This window comes from Prinia subflava, chromosome 13 (genome assembly GCF_021018805.1).
Source record: "Prinia subflava isolate CZ2003 ecotype Zambia chromosome 13, Cam_Psub_1.2, whole genome shotgun sequence".
In the NCBI taxonomy this organism is placed as follows: Eukaryota; Metazoa; Chordata; class Aves; order Passeriformes; family Cisticolidae; genus Prinia; species Prinia subflava.
In genome coordinates, this window is record NC_086259.1 from 7745570 (window position 1) to 7771759 (window position 26190).

The following is a 26190-nucleotide window of genomic DNA, read 5'->3' on the forward strand; positions in this document are numbered from 1 at the left end:
GCCCATGGCTCAGCACAAGGTAATCTGTTCTTACGCTCACCTGCGCCCTGCTGCACGTTCCCAGCCAGGTCACGCACACACACAGCCTCACTAACCCCAGCCCAGTTCAGATATCACTCACCAGGCTGGGATCAAAGCACAGACTCATCTTAAGGTCTTATAATTGACCTTATGCTCCAATTTCAAATAGTGTTCATGACCAGAAACAAAAAAAGGAGGACAATGATGGTCATAGTGCAAAAGTGGCCCACTACACCGTGACTGGTCTCCAACCAGAGCACAGGTTAGAGCCTGGGACACAGAGCTCCACACCCTCCAGGTTATTTCACCTCAATCTCTATCTGTCCATGCACAAAATCAAGCAAAAGACAGTATCAATCTCCAGGCATTTTGCAGTGACAGCAGGCAGTGGCTGTAATAACACAGAGCTTTACCCAAAGCACATCAGACTTTCCCATTTCTCCAAAAACCTGCAGAACTGAAGCTTGAACTGCAAATATGAGCTGTATCTCTATCCAGATCTAAGGCTGATAACTCCTGCATGATGTATTGCTCTCAACACTAATGGAAGCACTTTATAAATTCTTGTGTCCCCTAACAGGCCAGCTCACGTGCCAGCATCTGGCATTTCCAAAAGGGAGACCAGGAGAGAACTGAAAGCCTGCAAAGGTACACTGGCATCAAGCACTGCCCTGTTCTTCCAATGGGTTAGATGTGCCTTCCCATCAAAGGATTTTACAGTTTTGGTGAAAAACATTTGATTAAGATACAAAAGGACATTTTCATTTGCACTAAATTTGCCTTACTGTAATCACATCTCTATATACAAGGAGAGTCTTAGAGTGAATAAACAGATTCCAGCTCTTGCAGTTTTCTTCTCTTTTATTCCCATAGTGGAGTAGAAGCCATAGCCATGGAAACTCCCATTACCTAAAACTAATTCCAGATGCCTGTAACTGTTAAAAACAAGGTTAATCTATTTTAAAACATCGTATCAGCTAAGTGCTGGTCTTGCCTGTTCCTCCCTCACTGGCCTCAACAATTAGGAAATGCTTGGGAACTGATGTCTGGGAACTTGCAAACACAAGAACCACTCGATTTCAGGAGTGAACAATGTCAATAGAGTAGATGAAGTCACAGCTGCATCACAAAAATGTAGCTAAAGACAACTAAGATGTCTAAGGACATGTAAATCTGCTCAGGAACATGACCATAAGCCAGCACAGGTCTCAGGAACTGGTACCGTGTTCAGAATTTGTGAATAAACAAGAAAATAGAAGTCTCTCTCAAAGAAACCCCCAAAGCTTCTAGTATGTTACTCATACTTTTCACTGGGGCCTCAATTCAGTCACTAATTTGGGTGACATTGCTGAGCTTTGAGCTCTGGTAGAAGCTGAATTTTCCTTTCCAGTGGCAATCTCCTTCTCACAGTCACTACAGGACTGCCCAGCACCCTTCAGGAACCTCAGACACTGCTCTGAGCTTGTTCCCTAAGCCTTGCAATTCAAAGGTCCCTGCAGTAACCTGTACCAGCAATACAGAAAGGAAAACTTGAATTAAACATCATGCAAGAGATTGACAGGAGAGCCTAAAGCCCTGCTATGTCATAAAGTGAAATGAAGAACAGTAAAACTAAACCAACCTCAACAGGGATTTCCAGCAGACTCCCCTTCTTCCAGGGCACAATGCCTTTGAGAATGAAATCCACTACTTTAGAATTTTTTAACACTTCTCCCACAAATGTTATAACTTTATCCAGGGTATCAACCCTTTTCTCTATCTTTGCCAGCCTCTCCTTATGCTTGGAGGCATCTAGCTGGGCAGCTTTCATCAAATCCAACACTTCTGAGCACATGCTCTGGACATCAGCCTGGGCAGCACTGCCGGGCACCCCCGGGCCCCTCTGCACAGCCCCTGTGTCCTCAGGGGCTGCTGGGGACACTGTCAGCTTGGTGATGCCATTTTCTACATCTGCAATGCCTCTGCCAACCCGCTGCAGTTTGCCTGTCAGGTCCTCTTGGAAATGCAGCAGTCTGTCCATCTTTTCGTTCAAGACATACAGCTTTTTGTCCACCGCACTGAAACTGTTCCCTTTTGGAGGCTGGAGCTTTGTCAGGGCGTTTCCCTCTGCCAGGTCCAGGCTCCCCGCAGACATTGTGTCCAGACAGCAGGAAGTCAGACAGATTAGGCTGGCTTTTCATTAATCATAAATTAGAAAATGAGGCTCTGAAAGTTCATCTTCTTCAGCTATTCCTATACCAGACAAGTTCACTTACTGCAGTCACTAGAGCATATCATGAGATAGCTACTGCACAAAAGATTTATTTCTGTGTTATCTATTTCTTACCGTGTGCTTTCAATGATGGAGGCAATTTGGCACCAGACTGTGTTTTCTTGTGGCTCCTTGACGTCACAAAACCATTTAAAATTCTTTCTGGAGTGGCTGTTGATAGGCAAGCATCTTAACAATGGCCAATGCCTGCGCAGGCCTCTGGAGGGAGGGGGATTGTTTTCATGACCAGTTTTAGTTCTGTGATAATGAAAAGGTGCTAGAAATTTCCCTTCATTAACAGGAAAAAATATAAAAGTAAACTGGCTGGCCTTGTGCTGAAGCTTGGAAGAATTCAGCTTTGTAACACGGATGCAGAACACCCAGCAGAGACACAGAGTGCTCTTTCAGTTGGCTGGTACTTGAATTTAAAAATAGAGTACAATGACAATGATCTGAAATAAGTATCTAGCACCAGCATGTCTTAGTCAACTGAAACCTCTAAAATTAAATCTTTCTCCCAGGTTATAAAAATGAACCAAGTAAAAAAAAAATCAGAACGAAGGCACAGCAGAATTAGTCTAACTATTAGCAATGTAATTATTAAACCATCAATTTAAAGGATTTGTTATTGACTTGCTTTTCACTTCTGAACCACAGCATATCTACTATACAAATGACAGTCACTAGAGAACAGAAGCAGTCACTTCACACTGCACAGGCTCCACTGCCACAGTTCTGAATGCTTTAGAAACATTAATGAATGTGCCCTTACAGTACCACACAGAGGGGAGCCAGTCCTGTGCCACAGAGGATGAACTGTGGCATCAGGGAGAGCAGTTTCTCCCATGCCAGCTGTGACACTGGCACACGACTGTGTCAGCTCCTCCCGGGTCCCTTTGCACTGCTGAGGGTAGAGCAGGGAGGAGAAACAAAGGAACCACAGCAAAGCCACAGCCCTTGGGTACTCAGCACCCCTCCAGTCCCTTCCTCAACTTTCTAAAGGGAATATGGAAAGAAAATGTCACTCTCAAAGTGAATTTCCTGTATAACACAGGACACTCTAGACATTAAAACCCTTCCCATAGAGCAGCAGCAGTATTAAAGTTACTCTCTCAAGACAATGTTGACTCCATGCCACTTCTGTAAGGTGGGAATTTTTATTTACTTTTTTAAAAAAGTGTTATATCCTCCAAGGCCATCATATAATTATAGGCAGCCTGGTGGTTCTGTGACATTTAGAGCCCAATAACCAGTTAGCAAACACAGTCAAAGCTGTGAATGAGACTTTGAGTCCAAAGTGAGGCTTGGCCTGTTCACAGAAGAGTTTGAATACCAAGCAATGAGTTTAGAAAAAAGCCTGGCACTTGGTGCCGTGTCACTTCTCCTGACCAAAAAGGTATTTTAAAGTCACTGGTGTCTTCACAGTGGTCTGGGATAGAATGGTGTGAGTATTGTGATATCCCATACAACACAGTAAAACACACAGCTCTGTCTTGAAGGTTTAGGACATGGGCAATAAACACCTTGCTGCTCTACTACTGCAGTTAAAGAATCACAGTTTTTAGCCAAATGCCTCCAAGTCATTAATTCTTTCAAGCTCACAAACTTGCTTGATGATAAAAGATAAAACCAACCAATATAATTCACTAAATCAAGAGTACCTGCTGAAAGTTGTCCTGTTAGGACCAAGAAGAAAGTGGTAGTCATTCGAGTGTGGTATTTAAAGTCAGACAACCGACAGCAAATATCTCAACAAGGAGGCTTAGCCACAAAGTCACACCCAGGTGCACACTCAGAACTCAGGCTGCCACCACCAGTGAGCACAGCTGGCCTCTGGGTGAGCCTGGGGGCAAGAGGAGTCCTGCAAACCTTGAACTGCCTTCTTAGTTATTCAACAACTGACAGCAAAAAGCATGAATGCTGCCCAGTAGTTATGATCTGGTGTTATTATCCATGTAACTGCTGATTGAATCCTCCTCACAATGGACTGTGGTAAAGCAAAAAAGTGGGGCTTAAAAAAATACATATAAAATCCCATCCCTTTCTCCTCTGGATTCAGCCACATGCACTGTGTATTGCAGCTATGTGGAACAGATTTCACCACCCAACTGCTCCCACAGTGCACTGAGAGATGTTTGAGATAATGCTCTGTGGAGAATTCTTGCTAAAAATATGCAACAAATATTCCTCGCCAGTGTTGTCTAAGGAACAGGGAAGATACAGCCATAACTGCCTCCTACTGAGATACAGCTGTTGGATATTGTATTATATTATATTATACTACTTGCATCAAACTGTCCATCCATAAACAGCTGCAAAATTACAGATGGGATGAAAGACAGAGAAGGCAACCTCATTTGGACCAAAGTAAAAAGTTTTAAACATCTGTCACAAAGTTAAGGTCAGCTTTTCTTTATTCTTTTCATTTTCTCCTCCTCTCTCCCCTTTTGCACTGCTGGCAAAAACACAAACAGAAAAAATGGCTCTGGCAAGTTAAGAGTTTGTCTTGCTTTCAGGATGACAATATGCTCAAATACTGGCAAAAACCCTTTTATTCCTTTTGCTTTGAATTACAAAAGCAGGCAATTGTTGTTCAGAACATTGATTCAGTGCCCAGTGTTCAGATCTTGCCTGAGCAGCCTGCAGAGAGTATTTATTTCCATTGCCAGTCCCAAGCATTTCAATAGTTACCAAAAAACAAGGGAAAAATCCTAAAATGCCTGACACCACAAAAAAGCACAGCTGTTGTGACAAGTGCCACAGCCTATCAAATTCACTTTTCCTTTGTGAGGAGCTGTTGCTCACAATGACATTTTTTTCTTAGATATCACAACACAGGGTGCTTCACCTTCAGTCCCCGAATTTCAGAATGTTGTATGAACAACAAATACCAGGGAATGCTGCAGCACTTCTGCAGAAAGCAGAGTTATGTTCACTCACCCCTGCTGGCATTACCAAAACTGGTGCCCCACAAAACTCCAGCATTGTCTGGATGTAACTTGAACAAAATTTCTGATGACAATTGGTCTCCTGTGGGTTCCTGCTCATTTCTTCCAGGTAACTAAAATGAGCTCTGGGATCTGGAGTGTGCAGGCAACTGCCTTGACTCCACTGTCTGCTGGACTGACAGGAACTTCCCTTTAAAACACCTCCAAGGCATCAACTCCCTCAGGAATGCAGAGAAAAGGAACACACACACTGCAGAAACAGACCCACAAGTGACCTTGAACCAGTGATGCCAAAGAGGCTTCTATTCCCGAGGGGGAGAAGAGTTTATTCCTCTTTGGCTCACACCTCACACACACTCTCCCAGTTGTGAGAGAGATGTCAGAAAACAAGAGAGAAATTCAGATTCAACACAGCAAATCTATCATATGGCAGTTTAGTTACAATTCCTCCTTGCTAGGTCTGACCCAAAGGAAGGAAAAAATCCTCAAAGATGGATTGAATAGAAAACAAAATATATTAAAACAAAATCAACACTAGGTACTGAAGTGACAGCAGAGACTTATACCCCAAACAAGAAATGTCACAGAGGTTAAAACCAGCTGCTCAAACAGATCATCTCATTAGATTGTTGCATTGCTTCCAACAACATTGTAAAACTGGAGATGGCTGACAATAGATAAGAAAATGAAAAAATAACTTTTTATATGGCCTATAAAAAGCCAAAGCTTAATACAGAACTTAAAGCCTTTGGAAAAAGTTTGCAGTGCAACAGAGTTCTAAGGAGACAGAACTCAATGTGGCAAAACCTCAGGAGATTACAAAAGGAAAAACCAAAGCAAATAAGCTCTAAAAGGTCTGGCTACATCTAATAAACACTGCTCAGGCAAAAAAAATGTATGTAAATTATTTTACAAATATCTTGTACATATTTAAAAACCAGATGTCAGCTTTTTCAAGTTATAATGAAAATCTACTTAATCTACATCTAATTGCTGCAATTCATTAACATACATTTCCTACTTTTCTCCCCAGAAAATGAAAGAGTAACTGAACCTTTTTAGGGTACCTAAATTTCTGAAATACTAAACTAAGTTTCTCATGAATAGCACCAAAGGTAAATTCCTTATATCCACGGGGGAATGGTGCAGCAACAGACCAATTCTAACAACAGCCAGCACAAAGGAGGCACTGGCTCGAATTCAGGGGAACAAATTCCAAAGGCAAGATATGCCACAGAGCCTGGATAAATCCATCTGGTCCAATGACTGCTTCCCTGCTGGACCAGACTGTCCTGGGAACTGGACCACACCTGCCTGAGAAGGCCAGGAACCCCACACTGAATGTACCACTCATATTTATCACTGCTGGTTGGAATCCCCTGCCCAGTGAAAGGAGCTCTGAACACTGCTGGTATCCCCAGGTGACCCTGGCAAGAACAACTCAGTATTGTCTCTGTCACAACATGACTGTGGTGCCAGGTACACTCACCCTTAACCACTGTGGAAACGTGGGGTTTTTGTGGATTTAATGAGAGGAAGCTGCTAACAGTCAGTTAGGAAATACCCTTGCAAGTCCTGACTTCCTTCCTCTCTTCCATTTCATTATTTTTCAGAATCCTCAGCCTAAGGATGTCTCCAGGCAGCAGCACAGCTAAGGATAGGTCACTGAACCTGATATCATGTGCACTACTGTAATGCATCTCAGTCAGGCAGCTGACAGCACAGAGCTGAACAGATCAATTATGACATTTCATTTACATCAAAGTGATGAGATTTCTAGATAACACTGTTTACCAAGTGCCCACAGTCCTTCCACCAGGTTACTCTGCCTCTCAGGAGGCCAACAGGACACTTGTTGTCTATCCACATTCACTCACTTGACCCCACAGCTTATTCTCACCACCAAGTCTGTTACTCACTGAAACTACATTTAAAAAGCTCATTACTTGGAATTTTCATCCTTTCAATTTATTTTCTTTTTAAGTAGCTATTAAACTATTTAAGTGACTTGGAGCAGAAGAGTGGCAACTGAGACTGTTTCCCTGGTGTGGTGGTAAGGATTCCTCCTCCCACTCCTCCACACCCTCCAACAAAGACCTCTCCTCTAGAAACTGAACAAAAAAGTCATCATGTTCCTGCTTCCCCTGAATTTCAGTGGTTTTATACCTAATGCAGCCAGTTCCTCATAAAGCCTGCTGATTTTAAGAGTCAGCCACAGAAGCTTCCCTCAGATTCAAGAAGCCTCTTATTTCCAAGATGCTCTCTCAGTGCTGCTGGGAGCTCAGCAGAGAGCCCTGAGCCCCACTCGACACCTGCCAGAAGCTCTTGAGTCAGTGGCAGTGCTCAGGTACAAGTCCCTCTGTGTCAGTGGTGATCTGCCACTCCAGAAGAGCCCTGGCTGAGCAGTACTGCCAACAGGAAGAAAATCAGTGAATGCAAATTCTCCTCATTGAGTGATGAGATAGGGCTCTCAGGATACACACACAGGGAACAGACCTGTTGCATAAGAAAGGGTTATTTCTAGACAGTCAACTTTTCTGAAAAACAAACTTACATAATCCAGAGTTTGCTCCAAAACATATTAAAACCAGCACAATTGTTCTTGCTGACTTGAAATTTGACTGGCTTCAAATCAAATCCCTCAGAAAAGCCTCTACTTTGCCAGCAATGTGCTTTTGTTTGAGAAGATGCAAATCCCCTAACTGCTTTCTGCACTTCTCCCTTCCTATCTCAGGAGATCTTTTTAGCTTCAAGTCTGAAAAGATACAACAAAAAGGCACACTCAGAGCTGTACTTGTTCATTTGTAACCATCACTTCCAAATTCACCTTTCTCACCACCATGACTGACAATTGTTGTAAGAATCTATCTTTCAGAATTCTTTGCTTCTCCACTTAGATTCTCAAGGTTGAAAGGCAAGAACTGTCCTCCAGCCCCCCTTCTGCCCTTCATGGACACTGACTGAGGTATGAGCACCTCGAGCACCATTTGACTTGGCAGTGGTTTAGGTCTTTGACAGGTAAAACACACAGGCACCTCAAATCCTGCTGGATTACACTGGGATTAAGTGACAGAAGTGTTCACAGGCAGCCTTGCAAGAGGCATCCTCCAAAACCATCCAGCTGGACTCCAGCATCCCTTGGCTACTGCCACACACCCCTGGAAACTCCTCCCAGGTGGAGTTTCCAGAAGCAGCTCCTGCCATCATTCAGGCCCTGTGTAAGCTGCAGTGTCAGCCCCTGATTTTTTCTCTCACTCACACTCCCACCTGACAGCTCCCAGCTGTGGAACAGCAAACACAAGCACTCCAACCACTGCTCCTTGCTCATCATGGTCTTTACAGGAATTTAACAGTGGGGGGACTTTTTAAGTAAGAACTCTTTGACATTGCTATTCCCCACTAAAACCCAAACCACCACATTAACAAAATTTTAGATCAAGTAAATATTTATCTGCCCTGCAATGAAATCTGTTATGTGCTATATTCACCTGCTGATTTAGATCTATGAAATTTTGCTTTGACATCATTCACAAACACAGAAATAACCATCAGTTCAGGCTTAGTCTTGACACAAACTGCTTTGAAAAAGATTCAGAATAAAAGAGTTTGTGTACAAAAAGCAGTGGTTTTTCAAACTCTTCTCAGTAATCAAAGCTCACATGGAAGGCATTTGCTGTCCTTTAGGTGAATGTTTCAATGTTTGGCAAAAAGCAGAGAAATTGCTGCATCCATCTCAGCTGTGAAAAACACCTCCAGCTTAACTTATAATGGTTTTTATCAGGTTGGAAGAAGTACACAGGAAACAAAAGAATGTGATCTACAGAACAGCTTCCCTAAAGCAACATTATACCACATGCAGTGGAATTGCAGAAAGCAACTACCAGCTACAGTCAAGTTTCTCAGAGCAAGGAATGAGAAGGCAAATTTTTAGGTTTCTCTCTCTAAAGCAGATAGCTTAAGAACAGTTGGGTGTGAATGAGAAGCCTTGAATTAGGTCTCCAGTGGCATGATGAAGCACAGTGATCCATTTTCCCATCTGAGGTTAGTATCTCAGTACAAGTATCTGGTAAAAACAGAAATCCAGAGCACATTTGGGGCAGCCACTTCCACTCCCAAAACAGCAGGTACCCCTCAGTGCTTCTCTGCAAGCCTTCTATTAGGACTCAGGAATTTTGCTTCTGAACCACCTTGCTACCTTAAATCAGCAGTCAACAGACTCCAGAGTATTCATTTTCCTCAACCACACAGACATTTCTCTGCACTCATAGAAGGCCCCTGAATTAAAACTAATAAATCATCGATTTTGGAATGCTGCTATTAGATCAGTGACAAATTAATCTCCAGCTGCACTGCAGAGACAGCTGTAGTGTAAATGCAGACACACTGATAATCAGTGCTACACTACAAAAACAGCCCCAAGGCCTGGCACCATGAAACCAAAATCACTCAGAGGAAAGCAAACAAATAACAGTGCTGATAAAAGACCCAGGATATAAATGGTTTGGATTTCATATTAGCTGATACCAGGAGTATTTGTCACTAATGGGTGGTAGGGCAGTGCCAGCCAGAAATCCAGCAACAGTACATCAAGATCTTCTCAGAGTAAGAAATTAAGAGAGGAGTTAAAACACCTCTGGGGCTGGAAAATACTGCTGTAATGTTCTGCAGAAAGGTAAGCAAGTTACAGATACCAAGAGTCCCTACATAGCATCCCTGAAAATGGTGAAATACAGGGGTCTGTGCTCTTGTTTGACAAAGTTTGTCTGAACTGAATGAATCCAGGGAAGAGTGGATTCTGCACTGGCCATAGAACAGGCAGAAGTGCCCCCAGACAGGCTCAGGGTCCCACAGCAATGACTGGCAGCTTTCTACCTCCCTTACCAGGACAAACCAGCCCTGCTGGCTGTGGTGACAACCTCCTCACACAGTGGGATGACCCACAGCCATTGGGTGGTTTGTGCCAAAATATCTGCCCCTAAACCTGGTAATTCTGCATAAGCAAACCTAGAAACGAGCAGGTCAGTCAGTCATCAAATCTGAAGCAAACTATTTTTTTTTTATAGCAAGACAGGTCAAGGGGGATGCAAATGAAGCTGTGCTGATCCCTAAAGGGGTGCTGAGAATTCACCAAACCCTGAAGCTTCCCTCACTGGGCTCCTGGGGACTTCAGCTGGAACTGGGAACAGAAAACATCCAGAACAGAGCAATCTATAGAAAAAGGGCATTTCTTTTCAACTCTGCCCAGCCCCACACAGTACCAGTGAACATGCCACGACAATGCTGGGAGGAACCAGGTCTCTGAAGGGAAGCACTCAGGACCTGGAATCAGAAGTATTCCTAAGATAGGTGAGTCAGAAGGGACATGGACTGCTCAAGCCTGAACAACAAAACAACAACACCAATGAGGGAGTGAAAGGTGAGCCACAAATATAGAAGACAACAGCAGGAGGACCTGTTAGCTCCTGCTGTCTCAATTCAGCCATGGAGAAGGTGAAAACAAACCTGGTTTGTAATGTCAGAGACTATATATAGTTTACTGCTTTAGTTTCTGGGATATGAACTGTCTGAAAGGATACTCAATAGAATATATTTAGACTGCAGACCACTATAGTGCAAAATTTAAACTGGAGCACGTGACATCTTCCCCTTGAGTTCCTGCAAATCCTGGGGAGACAGCATTAACAACTAAGATGCTCAGAAGTTTTTCAATCATGTATTTTTCTAAAAATCCCAATCCTTCAGAATGGTTTACCAATTCCATTCATTTCTTTGAGTCTGTCTGTCTGTGAGCTCTGCACAGCAGTGTGCACACAGCCTGCCAAGAATGTGGACCCCAGGAGGGGGGTTTGGGCCCTGCATACACGGACTGTCCAGAGCCTGGATCCCAGAGCTGCTCTGCTGAGGACAGAGAAGAGTGACTCCCCGAATAAACAGAAGCCTGAACTCCATCAGCACCTCTGCAGGCCAAGCATCAACTCCACAAAACAGGAGACAAGTGTTTAAAGAAATTAAAGGTAATTGTTGCACAGTGCAAGAACATGAAGCTCATGATGTGAACCAACAGCACCTGAGGAACTCCCAAATAACTCTACACAGGACTCAGAAAAATAGCTCTGAGTACCAAAAGCAGCAAGATGTTAGACCCTCCAGAAAAACCCCACAGGTGGGACACATACCCCAGTCACAAACATGAATGAGGAGAGGAGCATCAAGATTAACTTATGGGAATGACTAGTGACTTGAAATACCTCATTAAGTGGCTGTGTCCTAAAAGAAGATAAAAAATAAATCAGGACCAGCAAGTCAGAAAAAAGACAGCAGCATCACTAAGGTTAAAAGGACTGATGTAGGTGAACATCAAAGCTGTTCAGCTACAGAAAGGAAAAGCCTGTGAAAGAAGCACAGGATACTTTATCTTCAGGCACATGTTAGAACATTCCTGTCATTGCCTCTCTTAGGAGTCCAATTAATTTCAGAGGAAAAAATGCCTCATCTTATTGCTTGAGCACCAACTCCCCCCTCCACTGTAGCTCTGAGCAATAACAGATTTCCAATCAGGCTGTGAAAACACGCAGGGCACTGTTGCAGAGCTGCCTGGGCTTCTGAGCCCTTCCACACCAGCCCAGGCAGTGAGCAGCAGCAGCAGATCCCCAGGTACTGCACCAGCCCACAAGGATGCAAACAACAGATCCCCCTGCAGCCACCAACATCAGAGCTGCACACACTCCCTGGATCCTGCTGGGACAGCTCAAACCTGACCTGCAGGCTGGCACTGGGAGAAGACAGCTCTCCCTGGGGTTAATATTAAACTTACACATTGGAGCAGTTCTCACCAGCTTTACCAAGAATTGCACATGTGGTCCAAGACTACTCATCCTTGTATGTTCTCTGCCAGTCCCATCCTCCAAAAGCATCCTTCCCTCTGCAATGCTCCATGAGTTTGAGTACTAGCTTTGCAAACAAAACAAAGAATGATTTTCCAAGAGATAAACATAATGAGTTTGGTAAACTGGCCAGAGTGATGTAATCCAATGCGAGACATCCAAAACAAAGTTGGTTTTGATTGTTAGTGCACTGGGGACAGGGAAAACCAATAAATCAAACTAATTCTAAGATAGCTTTTACCTGTGGACCTTAATGTGTTTCCAGAAGAGAAGCACCATTATCACTAATTTTACAGGAAAGGAAATTGAAGTAATGAATATGAAAGAATTACTCAGCCACCCAACAGATCAATTACAGAGAAACAAGATATTCTGAATCTCATTATAGTCTTCATTGCAAAACACTAACTGATCTGCACAGAGCCAAGCCACAGAATGCCATGGAGACAGATAACTGCAGTACTGACTTAGTTGCCCCCAAGACATGACTAGTCCAAAAAACCCTGGCTCATTTGTTTTTATGGTTCTAGGGCCACCTTCCGTAGCCCTGAAAAAAGCTTTCATTTGCACTCCTTCAGAAAATAGCAAGAGAAAATCACAAGTATTTCAGGCTGTTTATTACCTTTAACAAAAAGGTAACATGAACAATTTAAACACATCATAATCTCTTCAAAAAGAACAACAGTTGAGTAGTATATTCAAATTAATATACCAAAACGTTTTTCTGCTACGTTGCCATAAATAGACAACAAAACATGCAAGTCACTGGGATATGAAATGTGTCTGGTCAACTGAGCCTTTCTGTTTCTTATGTAATATATGATTAAAAAATCATATTGGCTATTAAATCCACTACATGTTTTTACATGAGAGGAATTTAGAACTTTGGAACAATATCCTACTTATTGAAATTAGTAAAATTTTTTTCTTTCTTCAATTGAGCCAGAATCTGGTTTATTGATTTAGTGCATTTACTCTATGGGGTCTTTAAAAAACAAAGATGATTACAAATACCAGCTATTTAAGAAAAGCCATTACAGCTATTATTGAATAAAACACATGAGGAAATCCCTTCTTCAAAATTTTGAAAGAGAACAGTTTCAAAAGACCCACAAATTCTGATCTACTCTAATTTAAAATGCAACTCCTACAATTTTTTTTTCAATTTCTAGAATATTATTATATGTCCATAGAATTCTTTTTAAAGTTGCTAAGTACATTTTCTGCTACTGGTCTTTTCAGCAGCTCAAAATAAATACAAATGCAAATAGGCTGCTGAAAACAAATGATTTTCCTAGACCTTCTACAACAGTAGCAACTGAAGCTGAACTTCACAGGTATCTCGAAGGCACAGTGTGTTTTAATGAGCAGCTTACAAAGGTAGAAAAGCAGATTCCCATGCTGTCTCCCACCAGTGGCCTCTCCACAGCTCTCTGTGCTCGCAGGGTCTGTGCTCTGGCCAGCAGTGCCTCAGCTTTGGAGAGAGCTCCCTTGTGCTCTGCTCCTCTGCACTGAGGGGTTCTCATCTCCCAGCTTCCCAGGAGTGCCCCACAGCACCCCTGAGTGCACAGCTCAAGGTGATTGCACTGCTCTTTCCACTCATGTAGAACTTGGCTGCTCACCTCAGGGTCAGCCTGCCCGACAGGGTCACTTCAAAACTCACAGACAAATGACCAGCAAAGCAAAAAGCAGTAACACCAACCTCCTCATAATCTGAATGTCAGTCTGCCATCCTATACAACAAGTATTCCAGTCAGAATTAAAGTTTTAATGTGCCAAGGCTCCCATGAAAAGTAAATTTATTTACAAAGGCAAAGCTCGCAGTCATCATTTCAGAAACACCTCCTTGATGCTGGCAGGTGTTCTGCAAGCCAACAGGCTGCACAACCTGGCCAAGAATGTCAGCCACACACAGCACGTTACAAAAGGCACAGAAACCAGTCCTGTGCCATCCAGAAAGCTTTCAGTTTCAAACCAGGCTCACAATAAAGCACTAAGGAGTTCCTTACCGTAAATCTCTTTATGTAATCTGAAACACAAAATCCTCCCATGCTCAAACGGAGGGATCTGTGCAGGGCAGATTCTTGATATAAAGTCCCCATTCTGTTTGTCTTGTCTGGTGGTCACCCTGCTAGCCTGCAGCCTTTTACTGAATAAAGCTGCACTGCCTCCCTGGATCTTGCTAGAATTCTGCTTGTGTGATAAAGCAGGCATTCCATCTTATCTGACACTACACCAGGCATTTCAATCATTTCACTGCCTATCAGCAGCACTAAGTTCTATCCCTATCCCAGCAGTTCACTTCCTGAATCACTGATAACAGATACTCCAGGCCACGGAAACAATACAAGATGACAGGCAGACTCTGGAGCCACTGAGTCCCTTCTTGGCATTTCTTTGTTCCTTCGCTTATTTTAATCCAATTTTACTCTGCTTTAGCTGTAATTTAAGGACAGCACCTTGGCTTCAGCCAAGCAGTGACTGTCATTTATTCAAATGCTATTCTATTTTTCAGTGACTCTGATAACTGCTGCAGGATACTTCAACACAAAACGAATACAACACATGGGGGAATTTCTTGCATGTCCAATTTCTTAAGCATAGGAACAGAGGGAGCAATGAGTGGACTCAAAATGACTATTCAGGAAGGTTCATCCTCCATCAGAATTCACATACCCATTATGCTTTAAGCACTGTTTCTACATCTGATGCTATGCAACAGAGCCATTCCCTTCAGTCTCTAAAACACCTTACTTACTTGCACAAGTGCATGTTGCCACGAAGTCCATGCAGGCATATTTGTGTTCCCCCCTAGACCTAGGATCTTTTAATTTATTTCTACCTGCACAGTTAAATATGCAGCCACAATGCACCCAAATGGTGATCCTCATGCATTTCGTTCTCAGCTAATGAATTCCTTTTAATTTTGTCCTGTGTAAGATACACTTTATTTAATAGAGTTCTTACCTGTATGTGTCCATGGAGGACAAATACACAAACAGAACAGATACCAAGATGCTGGATGACCTAAGAAGGCAATTAGTTCTAGAGAAGTAGAAGCAAATCTGCTTTTCAGTTTTAGTCTGTGCCTTCCTTTCCCACTCAGCCAACAAGCTGTAATAGAATTATCTCTGATTACAAGCTGCAAGTGATCCAACATTAAGATGAATCCATCAGGCAGGGGCACACAGAATGACAGCCTGTCCCCATGGCCCTGCCTTTGAGCAGGAGGACAAGCACCTCAGGGCCTGGCAGGGCCATGCCTGCACTGCTTCCATCCCACAGAGGTGTATTCTGCCCCAGGATGGGTGCACGTGCACTCTCCCCTGGAGCAATCTGAGGGATGCAGATAAGGCACTGTACCTTGAGCATTATGATCTAAGAGACGTCAGGTCCAGATGTGTGGGTACAGAGCTGGCTGCCCCTCTCACAGCAAAAACAAGTGGTGAGTTTCCAGCTGGGTTTGTACAGCCAAATAACAAATATGCTGTTAAAAAACAAAATGAAACCGATGTAAGAACAGACAAAAGCAGAAACAGGTGAGTGAGGAACTCTTACAGGGCAAAAGCCAGGGAGGAGACAGCCATGCTTGCTTTACTGCCTGGCAGGGAGTGTTTTTCAGGCTATTTAACAAACAAGTGAACAGGGGGTTCCTGGGGCACAGGATGAGCACAGCTCATAGAGGTGAGGGCTGCCTCAGATGCTGGACTTAAACCTCCCGAGATGAGACCAGTCTCAACTGCCTGTGTAATTCCTAACTCAACCTCTGTGCCTTGGCTTTTCTACCTGCAAAACAGAGTTAAACCTTTCCCAGCTCACAGAATATTTTCACAGTGCTAAGATCTATTATTACCATTCTGCCATTTTAAAGGGCAAGAGTAAATCATAAATTCTAGGTCAAACTGCCCCAAGGTTTTTAAGACCCATCAGTCTGGTGCATGCAGTGGCACAGGAACACTGCTGTCCTCTGAGCTGAAAGCCCTGGCCCTGCTGAGCCATTCCTCATGGACAGGGAGGGATGCTGCTGGCCTTGTGGCAGCACCTCCAGCAGCATTCCTGGCACTGGGAACATCACCCAGCCACTCTCAGTGGGACAGAGACCACCCACAAGGGCACCCAGCTCTGGAACACAGCCTTCAGCTTTTTCACTGATTGTGGGAATTAAAGACCCCCATTCCAATACCTAAGGAAAGAACAAATCTTGGAGCTGCTCAAGAGGTGCAGGGCTTAACAGTGAGAACAGACCCAAGGGAGGGAAAGAAGCATTTTTATATCTTTGTGACTTCTTCCAATAGCACAAATACCCATGCAGTTACTCTAGACTGAGTAGACACTATTACTTAATGTGGCAGCAGAGGCATGTACAGCATGCAAGCACCATGCCAAGGGGGAAACATTGCATGACAAAGAGAATCCTTTAGAAACTTTGGCAAGAACTCTGGAACGAGCAATGCTCAGCCTGCAACGTTCCATTAGCAGATCTAAATACAGAACCACAGTGTAAAACAACACCTTCCTGCATATTTGCATTAATTAATATTAAGATTATCATTATTATGATGAGTTTCACTGACTGCTTTTTCTCCATTAAGGTTCTGAAAAATAATTAATTTGGAGCTTCTCTCTCCCTCAGTTTAATTTCTCACCATGTCAGTAATGGACTGTGTGATTCTGTGAGTATTAAATGCAACAATTTAGTAGCAACTATATGACTTTCAATCCTCAACAAGGAAATAGTCCACTTTTCACAAAGTTAAATGTATTTCTGTGACAATGGATACAGGCCTATGTTATCTTTAGTGCCTGGGTAAAGTCTAATGGATTTCACATATAAGGAAATACAGATCTGGGTGCCTTGCCCTTGAGCTAGAGGCAAGGAAAGGATCCCTTGGAGGACAGGCTTTGTAGGTGCCACAAAACACCATTTACTTAGAGAATAAATGCAGAACTTTACCAAAAGCCATGCACATAACATCCAACAAATGAAATCAAGATCAAGGTTAGTACTTCAGCTTCTAGAGGAACTCTTTCAGTCTGCTATAGTTACACTCCAAAACTCCTCTCTCAAACTAGAGAAGCTAGCTGCACATGAGTGCGTTTGGAGCACAGACCAAGCCAAGAGAAGAGGTAAAGAGGTTTATTGTAACTGGCTTCTCCAGCCAGCTGCTGACAGATTTGCCAACTCCTGCCCCAATTACAAAGTAAAATGAAGAGGCTCAACATTTTTGAGGTGACCTCTCTCATCTCCCAGCATCAGCCTCTGTGAATTAGGAGGAGGTGCACTGGTCCACAAACACCCCACTTTCAGGGAGGTTATAATCTAAACAACATTACTTAGATCAAACAGTTAATACAAGTATCTTCCTTTCTGAAAATGAGGGGCAGCTTCAGCCACTTGGCACATTTCTTTTACACACACTTAGGAGTCATGAAATCACTTAAGCATTTTAGAACCTTTTTGTCATTAATAATCAGAGGCAGGGAGCTACCAACACTGCTAAGTCACCATGACTATGTCCTAAACATCAGACTGAAGGTTCCCAGCTGTCCAAAGGCACTTGCAGCCTGCCCTGGTAACTTACCCTTCCATTACGCTTCCATCCATGCAACAAGCTAGAGCTGGAAGCCAGCATACAGCAGTGTCCCCAGGGAAATGCACACAGCACCAGCAGGCAGGGTACTGATACCAGAAATGCTCAGGTGCCCCTCTGTATCTGGTCAGGACAAGTATTCAGGAGCCTGTGAAGACTTTGAGTGATGAGGCATTTTCTAAGAGCAGTCAATTCCTGGTTGTCTCTGTGCCAGAATCAGCTCAGTGCTGGGGCTGCTCCACTCACAATGGATTAGTATTAAAGGACGGGTCTGCAAGCCTCCCCACCTCATTAATATTCATTTGAGATTTCAAATTCCAGTTACACAAGGACTCATACCCAAGGCTAGAAGCCATAAATTATATTCCATTTTTAAACCTGCAGCATTCGCTCTCATTGTTTCAGAAGGAAAACACCAGCAGAGACAGTTTTAGGCAAGCTGCTTTTGTTTAAAAGAATACTATCTAAAGCCCTGCTTTAAATTCATTAGCCCACAAAGATTTGCACTACAACGAATCCTGCCTGCAAAGCACAAATACAATTGCCAGCAATTTTAATTCTGTCATTATTCTGCTTTTGTTCCAGCTGCCAAAGCAAGTGCACATAATGTCTGCACTGAATAAACTCACAAAAGGCAACTTACAAAGGAAAGACTTGAAAACAGCTACAACCACCATAAAGAAACCAAATTAAGAGTCAGTGTGACTCAATATTCACTTTGTCTCCTGGCAAACATGGTTGGGTGATTTAGATGATTTTGCTTTGAGAGCTACCACACTACACAGCAAACCTGGCTTTGATGGTCAGAAGAAAGGTCCACGGGAGAAGAGATTGAAGCCTTCTCTATAAGGATGAAAGCCAATTTTTGGGTAGCACTCTCTGCCTTCAGTGAAACACTGAGCCTTATTACACAGGTCAACCTGACAGCACCTTCTAAATCTGTATATATATCTATATCTATATCTGTATCCTTCTAGTCTCCACTACTGAAGGAATGAACAGCAAAAGGAAAAACAAACTTTTCTCATTTTACCTTCACAAAAGGTAAAAGTTGCTGCAGCACAGATTTCATGTTCAACAACCTGTTAGTTTAAAACATGGAGAGGTAACTGGAAACAAAAGTATTTGACATCATTCTTGCCTTCTAAAAAGCCTTCAGCAGGGAGAAGAGCAGACCAGGCACATTTCCCAGCATGGGATGAGTAAGCTGGCATTTGCATGGGATGAGAGATTTTTATCAAGCTCCAATTCTGCAGATGCACTACCCTGTCACTTCTATAAAGAATTAACACATATCCTCTTGCCCACTCTGAGGCAGCCACAGAGGGGGTAATTACAGCCTCTCATTTAATGGTCCATTAACTAGAGATGTCATTTAAGTGAGTAAGCCCCAGAATGTATACACAAAACACATGAATATACATGTGGAAATTGGAATTATAGAATCCTCTAGACTGAACTTGAAATTCAAAGGTAAATATTTTAGCTGTACTTTAACTTTGGCAGTCTGGATTGATGACTTTCTTCTCCTATCTTTAAATCACCGTCCCATAACCAGGTCCATTCTAACCCTCAAAAACTCTCTTCGTAAGATGTTCCCCCATTTTGACTCAGCTCTGAAAAACAAGGATTAACACTCTCAATCCCACTCCCAGTGAACTCACAAGTAAGGGTACAAGATGGGGAAGACCAAACACAGGAACAAAACAACACAGCCTCTGGAGAATTCCTTTTCCAAACCTCATTTCTAGGTATAAAGGAACTGTTCGACTCAGGGAACAGCTGGAATAGCAGTATCCCCACTCCTCTGCAAATGCAGCACCTCTCCAGTCCCTCTCCTTGCTCTTCAAAGTGCCCTGCTCTCCTCCCAGCTCCCAAAGGCTGAAACAACACCCTGCTTCCTTCAGTGACATCCTGCAGGTTTCCACAGCACTCTCCCAAACAGCCTGAACACACTCATTGCTAATTCCCATCATTAAACCCTTCTCCATTCTCTGGCCAAGTCCAGCCTGTCTTTTCCCTACCCTCTCCATTCCTGGCTTGCTCTCCCTGGTCCTGCCTCCCCCTCCTGTCTGGAGCCAGCTGCAACCACTTTCCTGCCTTTGCTATATAAGGAAACCCCACTGCAGCTCCAATGCTGGCTAATAAGGAAAACTGCATGCCTGAAACCCCAGAAAGTGAGATTACAGTAATCATAATACAACCCAATAACAGTCTGCCAGTGGCCTTTTAAGTCACTGTGCTTTTGAGTAATCCTGCAGTCACGGAGTGCAAGCTGTCAAAAACCCATTAAGATTTCACAGCTTGATCAGCAAAAAAAGCACTGGTAAACTGACAAGCAGCAATCAACAATGAGTAGTAATTAATCTAATATAATCTCAACCCATCTGTTAGTCTCTCAAAACATAATTTTTATGACTTTCTCAGATTCCCAGTGTTCAAATAATGAATCTTGTTTCCAAGGAACGCATTTGTAACACAGGCATTCAAAACAGAACATGTCCCCCTGCTCTTCACCATTTGCTGTGTTTTTATTTCTGATCTTTCTGTAGTTGGTAAGAGTAGGGTTCTGTTCACTAGATTTCAAATTTTTGCAATACATAAACAGTCTAATAAAGATTTTAAAAGATAAAATATTTTGAGACTGATTTTCCTATGCACTATTGCCATCAGTCTCAACCACTGAACAGTACAAATTGTTCAGGTATCTGTTTCCCCTTCCAAACTCCTTTAACCTTTTCTTTTTTTCCAGGACTACATTTAGATGCACACGCATGAGCTGTAAGCAAACGTGAGCTTCCCTGTTGCTAAGGAACTGTGTGCCAGAGCCAGCCCTGCCACTGTTGGAAGCAACAGCACCACAGCTGCCGAGTTTGGAAGAGGGTCAGCGTCAAGAAATGTACGCTGAATATTTTGGATGAGATTCCCAATCTTCTTAAAATGGGTGTGAGCAACAATGAAAGAAAAATAGATCTCAAGATGACCAGACTCATGAGTAATCCTAACGCTGTGGGACACTTTTTCCTAGCAGAACAGTCAGGCTGTATTTCACAATGCAGCTATTAGTATTGATCTAAATTGGGCTTCTTGCTCAATTTCCACTCAGCTTTGAGGTACTATTTTCAACACATTCCTAAGTGTTAGAAATAATAGTTGTGATCATTCAGCTAAATAAAAGGTTTGTTTTAAAAGAGCCTTTTTGAAAACCTTCCACTGGATGTCAAGACCTGCCACTGAAAAAAAATCTTATAAGTAATTTCTAATGCTCATTTTCTAATCTTAAGATAGATTTGTCCACACAGTTTAGTAGGGAATTCTAGTTGTGCAATTAAAAATGCATTTTTTATAGTTCCTAATTTTGTTTCTTGTTTGTCAACACAACCAGAGGTAAAACTACCTCAGGATGAGGCTCTGAGTCAGTACTTGGCCAAGACTCAATATACATCTGTTTTAAGCATTTCCTAACTTACTGCACCACTTTTCCTTCTTTGGAATTGCTCTGTCCTAAAGAACAGAGATCTCTGTTAGTTTGCTAAGATGACAGGAAACAGTCTCTATCCTCCACTGTTTCAGACAGCTACAATGAAAGGCACTTTTACCTTAAGCCTCAGCCCAGAGTTCCTCGGTGAACTCAAAGGAATTGAGCCTTATTCCAACTTCATTCACCTGAGGTCACACACCAACATTTCAGTTTTAATAGTCCCCAGCTGAGAGGATCATGCAACACAAACAGCTGTTCCTTCCCAGAGTTTCTTACACTCGTGCCTTTCCTCTGACTGTTTTGCACAACAAAACCACCTCCAGGACATTGTGTGGTTTCACACATTTCATACCTACTGCACTCTTATGCAGGTTATGACAAGCCTGGATCCAAAGATCCTGAACTGTGCTGTTAGTAAACTGTAAGCCATTCCTCAAATATGTCGTTAGCAAATCAGAGGTTTTTATTTGCCAAAGAACTAAACTCCACCAATGAACACTATTTTCAAATACACTACACACTCCTGTGTAGTAAAATCATTTATTCATTTTACTGAAAACCAGAACTCCTGACCTCTTGCTCCAGCGAGTTCACTGACCCTCAAACACTCCTTTGGTGTTGCTGAGATCCAGGAGCTGGGGCCCAGAGCCCCTTCACAGCTGAGACTCCAACTCCACCACTCCAACCTCTCAGCAGTACCTGCTCACATCTGCTCCACAACTTCTCCAAATAAAGCAACTCCGACCCCAGTCTGAAGATTTCTCTTCATTAGCATGATATTTTCCATTAAATATTCATAAGTTGTTTGTTCCAAGACAAAACAGAAACCACAGAAACTTGGTAAACTGCCAGACTATTAATATTTGTAATCCTGGTATCTGGAACTCTCACTGTTCTTAACAGCATGTTATGGTCCTCAATGCTGCCCAGGATTAAAAATAGTATTTATTTCTTAACTCTTATTAACAAAATTAGTAAGTTATAATTGAGAGAAATAACACACAGTAGAAGACCAAAGGCAGTAAACTAAGACAGAGCTCAGGTTTGACGTACAAAGTCAGGAAGCACCAAAAAAAGCAGCTTATGGGTGGGAGTGAGGGGAAGATGGAGAAGAGGTACCTGACCTTTTCCTGGGGAAATGCTGCATGATGACACCAAATAATTCATGTGAACCATGTTCTGGCCTTGAAATTTTAAACAACTTTGGTGAAAGCAGGTTTAGGTTTTCTTCTGCAGAAAAAAGGAAATAAAGAGATTTATCCATTTTCATTGCCTCCTGCCTAATCAATTCCTTGCCTCTTACTTGGATGGCACATCCCAACCAACAGCTGGCAGTGCCAGAAACCCTTTTAAATTAAGTGCAGGAAAAAAACCCTGAACACTTTAGCACATTGATTCACAGATATTTTCAGTTCATTATGAATTCAGAACGTCTGTGGAAATCACACAGTGTCTGATCTGACATAATGCAGAAAAACTGATCTTCATCTCAACCAAGAAACCTGCTTTTTATATATATTTTTTTATTATATAGATATTTTTTTTTTATTAAAAAAAACATTTATAACGTTGGGACAACCAGACTTAAAATTCTGTAACCTGTTCTGAAAGTGGTAATCTAAAACAAGAGGAAATAAAATTATTCTATTATTTATTAGAGCTGCCCTACCACCACTGCAACCTAGATACAAGTACAGTCCAAGATACAAGGAGCAGACACAGAGCTGCTAATAGCCTAAACGACCACTGTTTCACTCTGAAACACCCCACAGCCTAGAGAACTACAAAAGGAAATAAAATTCAAAAAGCACTATGTAAAACCAACCTAAAGACCTTGTTTGGGAACTGATATTCAAAGCTGGTATCTCATTTTTAGTGTCTTTCTCAATAAATCCTGCTCAACCAGAGGGCAATAATAATCTGCAAAGTATTCCCCAATACCTTGTCCCAATTTCAACATTTTTCAATCAACCATAACAGTATCAGAACAAAAATAACTGGACAATTAAAAGATGTTTGTAAAATTTGACCAAAGAAAACTTCCAGGGGAGGTGAAGAGTTTCCTTAAACCATTTTCTATTTGATTGCCAATTTAAAGTTCAGAATTCTCTGGTCCTGACAATTATCCAACTCTAGCAGTCCTCACACCTCAAGAACTGATGTCTCACACAACTGATGAAGAAACGCTTCAGTGCAGACAGCCAGTAACACCCATTAGCAGGATCTCAATTTCCCATGTTAGGTGGGAGTGATGTTCTGAAGAAAAATCATCTTTCAGGCTGCTTTCACTGAAAACTAAACACTTCCCTCTGCCCGGTCTCCATGGTGAGAACGCCTGAACACCAGTGAGCTCTTTGGAATACGGCTGCCATCTAGGAGCAGAGCAGAGGAAATGCAGAGAAAGCTCAGCTCAAAATTTGAACTGTGAGCCCACTCGATGGTCAGACATGCTATTGCACAAAGCTGTAAACACTGGAAGCACAGATCTTAGGGGGGGAAAAAAGGAAAAGAGGTGGAAGAAAGCAGGACTTGTTAAAAGGTGGCTTACAAACAGAGAGTTCCCAATACAATCCTGGACTCTTCGGTTTACAACAGTTTATCCAGTCAGGTGAGTCAACATGTACAGAGGTGCAGTGCTATTTCACTTTATCTTCTTTTGTTCATTAAAACCTGCAGCCTAATTCACTTTTTCTGAAAGACTATTTTTCTGTGTGAGATTGCAGGCTACAAAAAATGCAGTGAAACAAATGAACCACAATGACAGTCAAAGGCAGAGCCTAAAATCTTACACTGAAACTAGAGGCACAAAAAACCTTCACATAAGCAACTTCCTGAAGCCTTACCATATTTATTCTTGCTTCTCAGAAACCATTCAGTTTCCAAGCAAGTCAGAGCTGCAGTACATAGAATTTTACTCTTTTATCATTCAGCTGTCAATGGCTTTATTCTAGTTTCATAGACCAAGAACAAATACAATTTACAATTATAATCTACAGTGATTTGCCAGTGTTCCACCCATGGATCATCTCTAACACACAAAAGAAAGAGCTCTTGAGATCCATCATGTTGGTGCCTATTTTGTACAAAGCAGACACTTTGCAGTGCAGTTACTGAATATATTCCAAGAAATCTGTCTTGGCACACCACAGCTACCAGGGATTTAGGAAGAGGCTGAAATGTCCTGTCTATATAGGAAAGAATGGCTTCTTTCTGGTTAGTGGGAAGAGAAAGTCAGGTTTCTTGCTTTGCCAGACCCCCTGGCAAAGACCCACTCCCTCTTGAGTGGTCCAGGTCACCCGCTTCCACCACAGCTTTCTCAAATAACTGGAACCCACCACAGGAAGAAAAGCAGCATGAGGATATGTGGGAAGGAGATGATAGAAGAGACCTGGGGAACACCAAGAGAAAAAATACAGAAATAGAACTCAACCTCTGTTTCAGGAGAGCCTCCTCCAGTGAAGGAGAAAAAATGGCCTTGCACATTTGAGAGGTACCAACGTGTTTTTCAAAAGTACTGATTAGAAAAGGCACCAATCTAAACGCAGAAATTAACTTACAGTTCTGTCACATCCAACAACATTAACTTTGGTCCTGTGGTGGTAACCAATTCCATGTGCAGGAGCAGGAAGAGAGAGAAACCTGTAGAAAAGCAGGTCAGAGCACCAAAGATTGCCCTGGCAGCTCCTCTGTCCCCTCCAACACAGCACATCTCATTCCAGCAACAGAAGCAACACCAGCCTGATCCTATCCCTAAGCCAGAACTTCCCTTTTGTCACTGGGACTTGAACAACTCAACAACTTACCATGCAAACATATTCTCTATCCTTGACTCATCTGTCCTTACTTCTGGTATCTGTGACTGGCTACAGCTCTGGGAAGCACAGATTTAATGATGCAGAGAAGTCAGTCTTGTATTTGCAATTTCTCATTTACTGGAATAAAGACAAATGTGTTTTAGTGGCTTAAGCACAGTTCCACACCATCTCTCTCATCCAGTGTTAACAATGCAAACCATTCTTTAAGAGTCAAGAAGTAAAAACCACTCTCCATGCTTCCTGCTTTTACTTACAGTGTTTGCATTTGATCAGTGCCTTGTGGCTTAACTTGAAGCTATCACAGCTCCTTCTGCTAATCAGTAACTAATAAACAGCCAGTATTTGATAGTCCAGCTTTATTAATAAACATTTTGGCTTCCACCCAGAGATCAGTTCTGTAGCTGAACCTCATTAGGCAATTCTCTTTATTCAATGTGATATTGAAAAGCACCAGTAATACTGAAGAAAAGGACATTTAGTTGCATTCTCTTCCAAAAACAGAGAAAATGAAAGGTGACTAAACCCCAGTGTGTCAGATTTTAAGAATGCAATTATCCCCTACACCTCCTCCCTCAGGACTTTACTCAGCTTGAGGCTTTGGAGTTTTCTCTTGGTCAAATAAAGCCCCCTTATAATTAGTAAAGGAAGAGTTTAGGCTGAAATTGCACTGTACCACTTTGAGAAAGACTACTTTGTTGAATGTCTTCCCCAGAACTGTTTCTATCAAAACAGCTCATTTTTGCACACTCAGGTAGACTCTGCTTTGGTATTTACAATCAGCAATCCAAACACAATACCAATAAGAATTATGCTTTAAAAGACAGACAAAAAAAGCTATGGGGAATAAAAGGAACTACCACATCCTCGTGTTTTGGAAATACCAGTCACAGGATGCCAACTGCAGATCTGCATTTCTGATATCGCCTTCTCTCTCCAGTAATGGGCCAAGAACGAGTACAGGACAAGAACTTACCAGCTGGACAAGGCAGATACTCAGCAAATAATTGTTACAAAACGAGGGCTTGGCTCTCAAACCTCAGGAGTCTAACCCCCAAAGTATATGATTTTTAAAAAACAACTCTATGGAGCAAGAAATTATTTTCCAGAGATAATTCATGAAAATTGTAAAGTTGTCTAACAAAATTATCCTCCCAAATTAAACCACTTTAATTTTCTTCCTACCAGAATTATATCACACT

The 26190-nt window shown here is 42.3% G+C and overlaps 1 protein-coding gene across 6 annotated transcripts in view; it reads right to left on the reverse strand.

Moving 5' to 3' along the window:
* The window catches only part of MYLK3 (myosin light chain kinase 3), a 43792-nt gene extending 17683 nt beyond the window's left edge, over positions 1–26109 (reverse strand). Inside the window, exons 1-3 of one of the 6 annotated variants that reach the window (XM_063410368.1) lie at positions 23325–26109; positions 22301–22406; positions 15468–15591 (exon numbers count right to left, since the gene is read on the reverse strand). In XM_063410368.1, coding sequence (XP_063266438.1) covers positions 15468–15476 — 9 coding nt within the window. In that variant the 5' untranslated portion in view covers positions 15477–15591; positions 22301–22406; positions 23325–26109. Of the gene's footprint in view, positions 1–1642; positions 2171–12053; positions 12115–15467; positions 15592–17686; positions 18192–22300 lie in introns of those variants that run through there. The other 5 variants (XM_063410369.1, XM_063410367.1, XM_063410370.1 and 2 more) reach the window with 5 other exon arrangements.
* Positions 26110–26190: the final 81 nt, after the last annotated feature.